General features: G+C 52.6%; 1 protein-coding gene across 1 annotated transcript in view; it reads right to left on the bottom strand.

Moving 5' to 3' along the window:
* LOC144729578 (voltage-gated delayed rectifier potassium channel KCNH1-like) overlaps window positions 1–10,769 on the bottom strand; it is a 34,517-nt gene extending 23,748 nt beyond the window's left edge. Inside the window, exons 1-3 of the mRNA XM_078609927.1 lie at window positions 10,119–10,769; window positions 3,623–3,746; window positions 373–479 (exon numbers count right to left, since the gene is read on the bottom strand). Of these exons, the coding sequence (XP_078466053.1) occupies window positions 373–479; window positions 3,623–3,746; window positions 10,119–10,191 (304 nt within the window). The 5' untranslated portion in view covers window positions 10,192–10,769. The remainder of the gene's footprint in view (window positions 1–372; window positions 480–3,622; window positions 3,747–10,118) is intronic.
* Between the last annotated feature and the right edge of the window lie 1,681 nt (window positions 10,770–12,450).

The raw sequence follows: 12,450 nt of genomic DNA on the forward strand, positions 1-12,450 counted from the left end.
ACCAATGACTGCCAGAAAAAAAATAACTATCCCATTAAATGTGGTTCTGTATTTAGTTTGTCTAAATTCCTGCTCTGAGGATTCTTAATATCGATTTGAGTGTCGAAGGGAAGGTGAAAAAGTGATTCCCAGTACTGGGTGGGCAGCATTTACTTTAAGCGATATTAGATGTTGTATCTGCTTCCGTGGACTGTTTTCTGACAGCAAATGATGCACTGCTCTATGAAATATCCACTGGGATACTTCATCTCATGCCATGACACCGTTAACACATTTGTATAACAAAATCATTGGGGCAAAGACCAAACATAAACCAGACAAGAGTGTGGAGAGCTCACTCATCGTGGTGCTGAGTGTGGAAACACTACTCACGGTTCTTCTTGTACATGAGGATCTCAAAGGAGCAGGACTCGTAGTTTTCAAACGTCTGCTTCACCTTCTCCGCCGTCTCCTTGTCGGTGAGGTCCCCGTACATAAAGCTGCCAGGACACAGATGCGCTTCATAAAAATGCACAGCATCTAATTATTCATAATCTTCATCTGAGAAATCCATCGGATCCACAGATCTTCCTATCAATGACCGACTCTATGGGTTTACAGAGAGATTGAAACGTCACTCTAACGACAGTTTGGTCCCACGACGTCTGTGGTCGGTGTGAGTCTGAGTGATGCCGAAGAATCGAAGATTCCCTGTCAAAAATATTAATAACGAACGCGGACGTCATCGCCTACAGTCGGAGAGTCACGCTCACACCGAGCTCCCGGTCAGCTTATGTCTCCCGTGCATCTTCATCGGAGATAGAACTCATGGCAAAGGGGGCAAGATAGTCACTGACAGCTGATGCCCTCACAATTCTCGCCTCCACTCCCGATTGCACATTCCAACATCCTTGCAAGATCCGCACTCTGGCTTTAGATCCGGATTAAAACCTCTGTTGAGGCCACTCCAAGGTCTGTCTCGTCACCTGCCCAACGCTGGCGTCTACAACTCTCTTGCATCACTTTCCATTCAGAACTTACACCTTGCTCACGCATCCTGCTGAGAAATTACAAATATCCTAATTACCAATATCCTCCACATGCACCACTAAATAAATCTTGTACAGATTCTATATCTATTTAAGTTAAGCCTCTCTAATCCATACAGTAGCACAGACATTACTGTTATCTCAAAAACACCCATATCCCATAGAAATGATTACCACTATAATCATCCAAAGTGGTTACATCGTCCATGTAAAAATCCACCTCAACATTTCTTTACGCGCATTACTCCACAGGTACACAGATTGTTCTACAACTTCTATCCGGCCATTCTGACTGTTCGCTTACCCACACCGTGGACCGTATGGTGAACCACACGTGGTCTGCGCTCCTTCAACGGAGGAGGAACAGCAACGCTTCACAAACTATCCCTCCTGAAGCCCCCTCGTTGCCAGCAGGCCTCAACATTGCCATCGAGCTCCTGGACATTCTAGAACTGCTGCTGCCAGCATGCACAATACTATCATTTACCCTTTGGGTGTTAAGTGACTTAAGGGGGGCCATTGACACTGCAGTACACTGATGTGTAGCTTCACGGTGTGATTATTGGGATACATGAACAAAAAATATGAAAAATTATTGACCAAGGACACCCGTCGAATGGAATCGCTACCTGCTCAATTGCCCACACGGATGTGCACGAGTCCTTACATGAGCTTTAGTCACTTGAGACTTCCAGACACTTGGAAGTATCCACAAAAGTGTTCTCGTCACAGGGCAGAAACTCTGTTCACCGAACGCTGAATTTGATTTGCTGAGCGAATCCCTTTCCACACCGACGAAGCATTCTGCTGCTTCCCGTGTGCGGCATCAAAGCGTCGTCACCACGTGAAGCGCTGCGGACATCGCCGTGACCCTTTCACCCTAAGAGGCGCGGGGCTTCACGCAGCGGCTCCGTTCGTCTCTGCACCCGACCCCGCCTCAGGGCCGGGTGCTCTTCTGGGCCGACAAGCGGCACGATGAGGCAAGGGACGCGCCGAGTGCACACGGACATCTACCGCCCACCTCAACCCACTGCGAGACGAGGGCTCTTCACGACGAGCAGAGCGAGTGGGGCATTTGGCCATAGCTCACCACGCTGGACAGTCCGGTTTGGTTAATGTGGCGGAGTCAGCGATGGAGATGACCGCACTCTCCCCTCTAATGTCCACAACGTGCCTTCTGTGCCCATCTTTTAAGCAAGGTGGCCGCCCATCCAAGCACTATCCAGGATCAACCCAGCTTAGCTTACGAGGTGTAACCGGATTGGGTGCATTCTGTGTGCTTGTAAAGAGGGTGAATATATTCACTCCGACAAAACGCTCATCGTCATCGTCGTCTTCATGTGATTTGTCCGCGGCCCATGGCGTCACGCTGCAGCTAAACATCGTCAGGTCCACGCGCTCTTCCAGCTGCCGTCACGTGCGTGCAGTATTCCCACGGACGTGTGGATTTAAAACAGCTGCATTAAGATACCGAGTTGGATTGTCGAGGAAAAACCGCAAAGCAGGATGCAAAATACAACATTGACCCGCGCACTGCAAGCCTCCTCGCCAGCCGCTGGACGCCGACTGTCACAGCCGCCGCCGCGGCGGGCACCCGGAGCCTCAAGCCGCAGCGTCTCCTCGTCCCCGAGGAGGTGGCTGGGGTCGCGTGGCGTCATTCAAGTAGACGGAGACGACGCGATCGATTTGCCACTCAAGCAAAGCCATTAGGGCGGCCGAGGGCGTGCGGCAGGGCCCTGGGGGCTGTGTGCCGGGCCCCGGGGGGTGGGAGTGGGGGTGGGACACGCGCTGGCCGTGTCTGCCTGCGTGGGTCACGCGCTGGTCACGGACACGGTGGTGAGACGGTGCGCCGGGCTTCTGCTGATTCGGGGCTGACACCTGTGGGGGGGGGGGGGGGGGGGGGGGCCAGCGCCGGCGTCTCCCCCCGTCCCCGTGCCCCTCGCTCGAGGTTGTTCACTGTCCGTCCCACAATCTTGTCACGTTACGAGAGACGTCAAATGCGTTCAGCACGACCTTGCGGTAATTCACCGTCGGATACATCGGGCAACGTCGTCTGAATCAGTCAACACCAAGTTGGTACTTTATTTTTTTTATTTAACTGAACAATTTTTTTTACCGGGTAAGGCCCACTGAGCTATACAGCTCTCTTTCAGAAGCGAGCTGGCCACAAATGATAGCTCAACGCAGAGGCTCATTATCACGTGGAAATGCTTAACGGCAAAATACTACAACCGCACGATTCTAAATGTGTAGGGAAACACCCGGAGGACCCGGAGAAAAATCCACGTGACCACGGGGAGAACAGGTAGGCGTCAGGGTCGGGATCGAACCCACACGCCCGGTAGTTAACACCTCGCCACGCGAATTTAAAACGCGTGACATTTAATGACCAGCAGCCCCTCGCCCTCCCCTGGCCCTCCCCTCGCAACGTGGGCAGCTTCTAAATCCCCCTGGGACCCGAGTCGAGCTTGTGCGCGCCTTGCTCTGAGCTACGCGCAGGTGAGCAGTTCAAGGTACGCGCAGTTCAAGGTACGCGCAGGCGAGGTACGCGCAGGTGAGCGGCAGCAGACGCGTGGAGGTAACTGCGGGCGTACCTACACGTGCTGCTCTTCTGCATGACCTCGGCGCGGTGGTACCCCGAGAGTTTGCAGAATCCGTCGTTGCTGTAGACGATGGGCCAGTCCAATATCTGCGCATTGCCCAGCAAGAAATTTGTATCTGCGGAGTGGATTGCGGAGTGGATTGCAAAGCGCCGGCGTGTTGGGGGCGGGCGGGGTGGAGAGTTTGCGGATGCACGCGCGCGGGGTGTGTTTGAGCGTTCGTGTGCACGCGCGCGTATGGTGTGCAGGCGAGTGAATGTACGTGGTGATGTTCGTGTGTGTGTGCGTGTGTGCGTGCGTGTGTGCGTGCGCGTGTGTGTGCGTGTGTGTGTGTGCGTACGTGTGTGCGTGTGTGCGTGTGTGTGCGTGTGTGGGTGCGTGTGTGTGCGTGTGTGTGTGTGTGCGTGTGTGCGTGTGCAGGGAAGGGGAAAGAGAAACAGAGAATCTGTGGTTTCTGCGAAGCACGTGTTCTGACTGTCGTGTGACACAAGTGATTTCTAGATAACACCACTTTCTTTATAACTTCTATATATTCAGCTGGGTATCTTATATATACAGACAAAGACCCTCCCGTGTAGCCTTAACAGATTTTTGGGGCAAGTGCTGTGAGCGAGCACCTATGAAGGCCGGCACGGCGCACGAGGGGGTGGGTGGCCAGCACCACGCCCGGCCGCCTTTGTCTCCCCAGTTGCGATGTTTATACACCCCACCAGGTACTCATTTGGGGCTGAGTCGACCTTATCGATACACACACACATATGCATTAGTTAGTGCTGCTACATTGGCAGTGGCGTACAAGCACAATTAACAATGAGCCCAATATGCGGCACTCGCCAGCCTGAAACACTCTCCGCCCTGTGTGCAGAGTCATTTCGCCCGAGGCAGAAGTACGAGTCGAACTCAGGCGTAGAGTTTCGCGACGACAGAAGCTCCGAAACGTTGAATGGCGAGTTCGGGGGCACGCTCAGCTGACTCGACGCGACGTGGAATTTGCTTTCGGTAAATTCTGACGCTTCACGTTCGCATCGAGCGTTCCCCATGGTGACCTCGTGGCAGCCCGAACTGACATCGTGCAATGCCGAGACGGGAACATCGCTCCGATGATCACGTTGAGATGAAGGCAGGGCATCGTTTCTCATTTCTCCTGCCCAGAGTGGCCACTCTCACAGTCCAGCCCTCCATTTCGGAAAGCCGGAAAGCCGGAATCTGTATTTAGACTGCAGCAGCAGCAGGAGGAGGAATCCGGTGAGGTCCGAAGCGCTTTGTTCACAGATGTCCGGCAAGGGCGGCTCAGAAAGTTACAACAACAATGCAAAAACCGACATAAGTGAAAAGTATCGGAAAGGTAAGCAAGTCGCTACAAATAAATAACAAAGCATATAAGTACACAGTATATATATACGCCTCACACACAGCCTCCTAATGTGCGAGATTCATCGTCCAATCACATATGACCCAAGTCACCAGGAATGCCCCCGATCTCATCAGATCTCGAAAACTAAGCGAGCTTGAGCCGAGATAATGCTCGGATGAGTGGGCAGCATGCCCAACACGCAGCCTTTCCATGGGGCTGAAATTTGTTGTGCTGTACTTATGAACTCCCCCGCCTTCACAAACTCTCGCTGACCAGTTTGGTGAAGTATGGTGGCATGATGAAGTCCTCACCCAGCAGTGGATGTACAGTTTCAAATCAGACGAATGTGTACGTACATTTTATGTATGTAAGCACGTTGAACTTTTTCTGCACCGTACATAGCCAAACGTGCTAATCGTAGGTGCGGGGGGGAGGGGGATCAACAAACTAAACACAGAAAGCAGCTCGAAAGAAATTAGTTTTTAAATCTAGAAAATGTGTTTTCAATCTATGATAAAATTGCGACCCGATTTAGAAATGGTCATTGTGGCTCTCAGGGGCGGAGTGAGTGGGTCGTGGTGGAAGGGTTCAGGGTTCAAATATTGGCGTCGTGACTCAGGGCTGTGAGCTGGAGACGGACACTTTCCTCGGCGCTCATTGGAGCAGAAAATCACGGTTTGCCGATTTGGTGTCATAGAGCCTTTAAATGCAAACGCATCTCAAGATGCTGTTCAAAAAAGAGAAATTGGCAAGGCTAATTTGTCCTCTCCTTACCGAAAACAAATGCATTTCAACATAATCTTCTTTCCATCGCGCACAAGGGCTGACGTGCCAATTTGGGGAACGTATCCACCGTTGATAGCCTGACAAACCAATAAGATGGCCTCGCTGGGAGTTTCCCTGATTGTGCTATCAGTGTCATGGCACGCGAAGAAATATTCATTCGAATCTCTCTCACAAGCAGTGCAACTTTGACACGTTGGACAGCGGCCCACTGAAGCGAATTATCACGGAAGCTACTTGGGTGACCTTGAGCTCACCCAGTCGGGAGCAGCCCTCTCCCACCCACCCTGGCAATTGAGAGCCATGTTTGTTGCATGACGGTCAAAACAATATTAATAACCGTCACGGCTGCTACTTAAACACATTCAGGACGGAACCAAATTGTATTCTGATTGTTAATTTGCGCAGTCAGCGGTGACCGGGCCGAGATCATCGACGCGAGAAGCCGGATTGATCGCAGATGGCTGGAAGCCATGATCTCAGTGGGGCCAGCCAGCTTGAAGTCTGGTCAAACACGAGACGGCATAGCTAGGTCTTCATCCAGGGGCGGATTACCTGTGAATGATCCGCTGGTTATGCTGTATGCGATTAGTCGTTCAAATGGTCCCTGCAGCTACGATGCGAGACGTGTTCACCACGATGTAACAAAAAAATATTGAATTAAATTGTGAGCCCGAAACATGACAGTTCATTCAAATTGCGAGCAGAATTTTTTTTTTACTGCCAGGAGGTGCCAGTACAGCAGTGAGGGCAGTCCACAGACAGATTTGGTCCAATAACTGGATTGAGGTTTGGCTCGTCGATTGAATCTAGCCGTTTGGGGTGTTGAGTGTTTATCTAACCTCCCCACGATGCGCGGGTTCTCTCCAGGGCTCTGTTTCCCTACCACCCATTCATCGGATTGGCCAAACGTCTCAATAGAGGAGCCACCTGAAAAAGGGCCTTAAAGACTCAATGAGGATTTACAATGAAAGTAATTAACTTTATTGGAGTATAATAACGTAATAAATGTTTTTTTAAGCAAGCCGTCATTAACAATCATCCCAAACCCGTGTTTCTGCAAATATTGTGGATATGTAATTCTCACACGTTTCAAATGTCAAGTATATTTTGTGTAACCAGGTGCGAATTCAAGAGACCAGGACAGAGTCTCATTTACACGAGTGATCTGGGAGTGGGGGGGGGTCACGAAAAAATGACAAAAGATAAAAAGATATCCTCGCGTGTACGGTAGAGCAACGGGGCAATTGAGAATCGAGAGTAGCACAGAAGGAGGAACGCTGCTATCGCTACCGCTCCATGCCGACGCTATTCCCGAGTTTTCATTACAGCGGCTACAGAGGCCAAGAGGTCGCGTGCAGTGCGCGTCCACGGCTCCTCGTGACCCCAGTGACCCCGCCGAGCGCATCCCGAGCCTCGCAGCGGAATTGAAAAGTCGGGTCATCCAACAGCCACACGGAGCATCGCTGACGGACAAAATACTGGTGCAGTGTTAATCACGTGTAGACATTCTACACGTGATCACGTGACGACTACTACCATTTAATGAATGCCTCTTAATAGTCCGTTTAGTATACGGGCATGGGGTACCGCGTTGATAACGGTGTGGTGTCGGTGTTTTGGAGTGTAAGTTCATGGCGATGGTGCTTTGAGGCTGTGATGACACAACCTGCTGTGACCCATAGCGCTCAGCAACAACGCATTGTGAGTGTTCACGCCGCGGTGCGTTTGTTTTTAGAGGGAGTGCTCTTGCCACTAATTTGTGATGATTATCCAGCAGCATTCGTTTGACAAGCCTGCTTCTGCTGATGAGACCGCGACGGTCAAAACCGGTCCAGATTTTTGTTTGGCTAAACACACGCTTGCTGGGCAATACTGTATTGGTCTGGGATGCAAATATGCTGATGGAAAAAAAAAACCCACGTTATTTATATGTGTAGATACACAAGGGAGTTTATGCTTATATGTGTCATTACTTAGGGTGGAGACTTCTCCCACAGGAAGGGTTCATGCCATGAGCCCAAATAGTGCCTCACAAGTCTCTGTTGGCCTTTGGGCAGCAGCCTACCCCAGGCTGTAAGCACCCCACAACAACCTGAGTAGCCACGCAAGAAGGAGCAAGTCCCAGTGGGTTTCTCAACAGCAGTCGACACCTTGAGGTGCGCGCGTGCACGTAACGGGTCGCTCTCTCCTATCTTCGCCACCACGGCACAAAAGCACGCCACGGGCGTCCGCGCGATGAGAGGGACGCGACTTCACGTGGTGGTAGCCAGCGATGATCACAACGGGGCTGTGTAACGCATGGCGTGCTCCGTGAGGCTGTGAGAGAGTTCGCGTCGTCACTGCCCCGAGCCCAAGGGTCGGCAAACGAAATAACAACAAGAGGCATCTTTGTTTTACGTCGGTAAAAAAACCCTCAATATGTCAAGATCCGCAATAACTGTGAGCCGTAATAAATGACGTCACGAAGCGCTCCTTCACGAGCCGCATGCGGCTCCGGAGCCGCAGGTTGCCGACCCCTGACAACAACAACAACAATAACAACAACAACAACATGCATGCAGTATATATATGTCGATATAAAACAGGTGATGTTTCCAGCAACGGGCTTTTTTCACAGCAGACATCATCAGTTTGATGAACGCGTCAGGTTGTTGTGCCGCGTTGCTGACGCACCACTGCCAAGCCAGCGTCACAACAACGCCAAGCAGATGCTGCTCCCCACTGAAGGCGCCATACCCCTTGACGGCACGTCCACACCCAAACAGCTCTTCACGACACCGCGCAGCCCAACACGCGCATCCAGACATTCATTTCAGCCGGGTCTGTTGAGGTGGGTGACCTGGACAAGGTCTCCTCACTCGGTGCTTCACTTGCAGCTGCTGCAGCAGCAGCAGGATCGCTCCCGCTGTGAATGTGGGCTACCAGTCACACTCCCGAGTCCAGATCGACCAGCCACAAGGGAAACATTCAGTGGGGAATTAAGCCCTGCTTACATCATTCAGTAAAATGAATGCACTCCATGTAACAAGGAGACGTAAGAAGATGTAAGAAGACCAACTAGATATTGGTAGCAAAAATAAGCAGAATTCTGCTCAGTGTCTGCACTTATGAAGACAAAATATTGTCATAAGTCCATCAGACGACAGTATTGGCTTTCTGGACCAATACGATCCACACAGCGCCTGTTTAAGCAAGCAAACTCAGGACCGGTTTCGGCCACCTGGGTCAAATCAACGAATGCCGCTGGTTCATCAGAAGTAATAATCGTCGCGAGAGCACTCCGCCCAAACTCGGGGACCGCGAGCAACACCCTACGAAAGACGCGACGACTCTATGAGCGCAGGGCTGTACATCCACGTGCTTCTGCTTGCACGGGCAGCCGTGCCCCTTGCTGTGTTGGTGTCCACCCGCAGACGTCGCTCCTCCCTGCTCGAGGCCTCCTCGCCTTGCGCGCGCGCGTCGCTTCACGAGTCACCATCGACACGGTCGGCTGCAGCGCCGCGGGGCGAGTGGCGTTGCCGTCACCAGGCTCGCCGGGATTGCCTCTTTCACTCCCTGTACGGTCCAACGTCGGAGTATTTGTGTACCGACTACCGCGCCGAGAGCGTACGCTGGGCGGATTGTTGTCGGTGGGCGCGCGCGTGTATCGGGTACGTAACTACCGAAGGAATACCATTCACGCGAACCCCGATCACCCACACGCACGCGTCACGTGCACCGCGCGCAGACGCATTTGGACGTTTCGGGGGATGCCTCACACGCAGGAGCGCGCGTGTTGTGATTGTTCTCGTGCCGAGCTCGGCTCAACGCACGGAGCCCCCCACCACCCCTACCCCTGACATCACACACACAGCAGCAGCAGCGGCAGCAGCAGCAGAGACACCGCAGTGAGCGGCGCAGTGAGCGATGCGTGCGTCGTTCACAGCCCCGTGGCTCTCCACTGCTGGACGAGGGCATCGCCACCGCCGAGTTGGGTGTCATGGGGGGGGGGGGTTATTTGACCATACTTCACCACGCCGGTGAGTACGGGTTGGTGAAGCCAGACTGATTACAGGACTCCAACCCGGTCACCGATCACACCCCAACAACATTTGCCTTCAAACGAGATGACGCGCACCGCCCGCTCAAAGTCTATGCACGGCTATGGATCAAAGCAAATACATAAAATGTGAAATATATCATTAACAATTTGCATTTCGTGGCGGTGGTTGGGCCGGTTGAGTCGGTGGGGGTAGAGACGAGGGGTGGGGGGGTACCCTGAGAATACAATGACAATAGTCTGGCACTATAGGGTAGACAATGACAAGTCTGGTAGTACTATTAGGGTAGACAGTGACAGTCGTCTGGTACCATTAGCTCTGCGAACGATGTTCTCCAGGAAGGTGTTTTGCGGAGCCACGAGTCCCCGCGTGCCTCCGGGCATGGTGGAGGTGCCGCCGCCTCCTCCACCGCAGTGCGCAACCCCCGCGCCCGTCCCAGCAGCAGCAGCAGCAACAGCCTCGGCTCAAAGGCGGCGGCGGCGGCGATGATGATGATGGTGGTGGTTGTGGTTGTTCCCGGGGAGGGCAGAAGCAGTAATGCGGCGGCGGCGGCACTGGTGGTGTGCAGGGGGTGGTGATGCCAGTGCCCAGCGGTCATCCTAATCAGCGCGGTGCGATCCCAGCTGCAGAAGCGCCCGGGCGCTGCCGAATCGAGGAGGAGACGCGGGTAACCCCGCGGAGCATGCGCGCTGACAGGGGGGCGCGCAACGCCACCGCACGCCGTCCGTGTGTGTCCGTGGTGTGTGCGTGGTGTGTGCGTGTGTGCGCGCGTGTGTTTACTGCTAGGTACTTGTGCGTGTATGTTTGTGTGTGTGTGTGGGTCTGTGCGCGTGTCTGGCTGATTGTATGGGGCGGAGCGACGGCAACTGGGCTAGCGCGGTCACACACACACAGAGAGACAGGGGAGATATTCCTGTGAGATGACGTAACGCCAGCAAACAAAAGCCTTAGCTGGGATGAATCTTTGGTAATTAATTCAAGAGGCTGTCATGCGTGAGACTCGGTCGACGCTTGCACTGTCAGCGGATCTTCTGCCCCTGCGGGGATGGTGCCTGCGCGCCGTCTCCATCTAGCGGGCACGTGGCCGCACTGCGCGCCTCCCCGAACGACACGCGCGTCGTCCGTGTCGCGGGGAGCGGGGCCCACCACATTCGCCAGGGACACCATCGCAGCGACACCCAATCCCCCGACAGACGCCGCAGTCGGTGGTTGACTGCATCCAAACGCGACATCGTCACGACTCTTCTTGGTTCTTTCGGTAAAGTCACGTAGAAGGGAAATAATAAAATAATAAAAATTAAACATAATAAAATAATTCTCACGACGTTTCGGCCACAACGCAAGCAGCCGTCCTCAGGTGAAGACCAGGTCTGTCCCTTCTACGTGACTTTACCGAAAGAACCAAGAAGATGGATCCCTGCAGTCACGAAAGCTTTAAATCGAAATCGTCACGACTGCCAGTGGGTTCCCGCTGAGAGGCAGGGGGACATTGCTTGACTCACACAATGCGGCACTGACGCCAGTGGTGATCGCGCTGCGCTAGCGATGAGTCCCAGTGTCTAACGCCGGCTGCGGCCGCTGTTGTGAGTGGCGTTGGATATCTGAAGTGCTCCTGCCACACCACCTCGGAACTTTTCACCAATCCGCACTGAGCAGCGTGGTGAAGTATGGTCAAGCGATCCCACCTTCCATAAACAAACGCAGCTTTTGAGAGGGCCTTCATTCAGCAGTGGATGATTGACAAAGGAGCCGTAAAGTTAATAAGTTAAAACATTTCTCCACATTCACTGCGTCCTAAATTCACGTATTCCATAACAAAACACATGGACGTGTAAATGGGACCCCGCCTAGGCGCAGGTCTAAAGCGATATCATTCCTACCCGTCCGATCGATTTTTGCAACAATAACAAAAACCGTTTCAAGCGAACAGCGCCGATTTGAGCAAAAAACACAGAGGAATGATACCCGCAGGGTGTGCACATTGATTCCCCTCCCCATAATAACCATAACACAACCTCCTATTAAATGTATATTGCAACGAGACCAATCTAATTACGCCTTCTATTATTATTTTAAAATGAAGGCCATTGTGAGCCAGGGAAACGGAGCGCGAGAAGGGTTATCATCAGTGAACGTTGATTTAAAGCTTTCGTGACTGCAGGAATTCATACTCTTGGGTCTGTCGGTCAAGTCACGAATTTTGTATTTACGTAACTTGATCGAAAAAGCCAAGAGTGTTAGTGAATGTTTTATGTTGTTCTTATGTATGGGAGTCGCACCGTATCTAGATCTACATTCGCATCGTGACGCTCTGGATCTCTCAAACGGTGCCATTGCTGTTGATGTGTCAACTCGTTGTTGGTGATGATGTATGCACTCTATGGATGTTGCACTTCTTTCGCACCGTACGTAGCTAACTGTGCTCATCGGAGGTGCGGGATAAGTGATATTGTTGTCAATGTTGTCGATGTGTCGTCACACTATCGTCAGTGCTGTTGATTGAAGGTAGGCCCGTGGCTGTGACCGGGAAACGAACGATAATGAAGCGACATCGCTTGCAAGACACCCGAAGTGCCGTTGCAAGCGGACAGACGCGGTGCTTGCAGCACTCGAGCCGGGCCATCTGCTCGTGGGATGGGCGC

The sequence above is a fragment of the Lampetra planeri genome, chromosome 33 (assembly GCF_965212315.1).
Source record: "Lampetra planeri chromosome 33, kcLamPlan1.2.h2, whole genome shotgun sequence".
NCBI classification, from domain to species: Eukaryota; Metazoa; Chordata; class Hyperoartia; order Petromyzontiformes; family Petromyzontidae; genus Lampetra; species Lampetra planeri.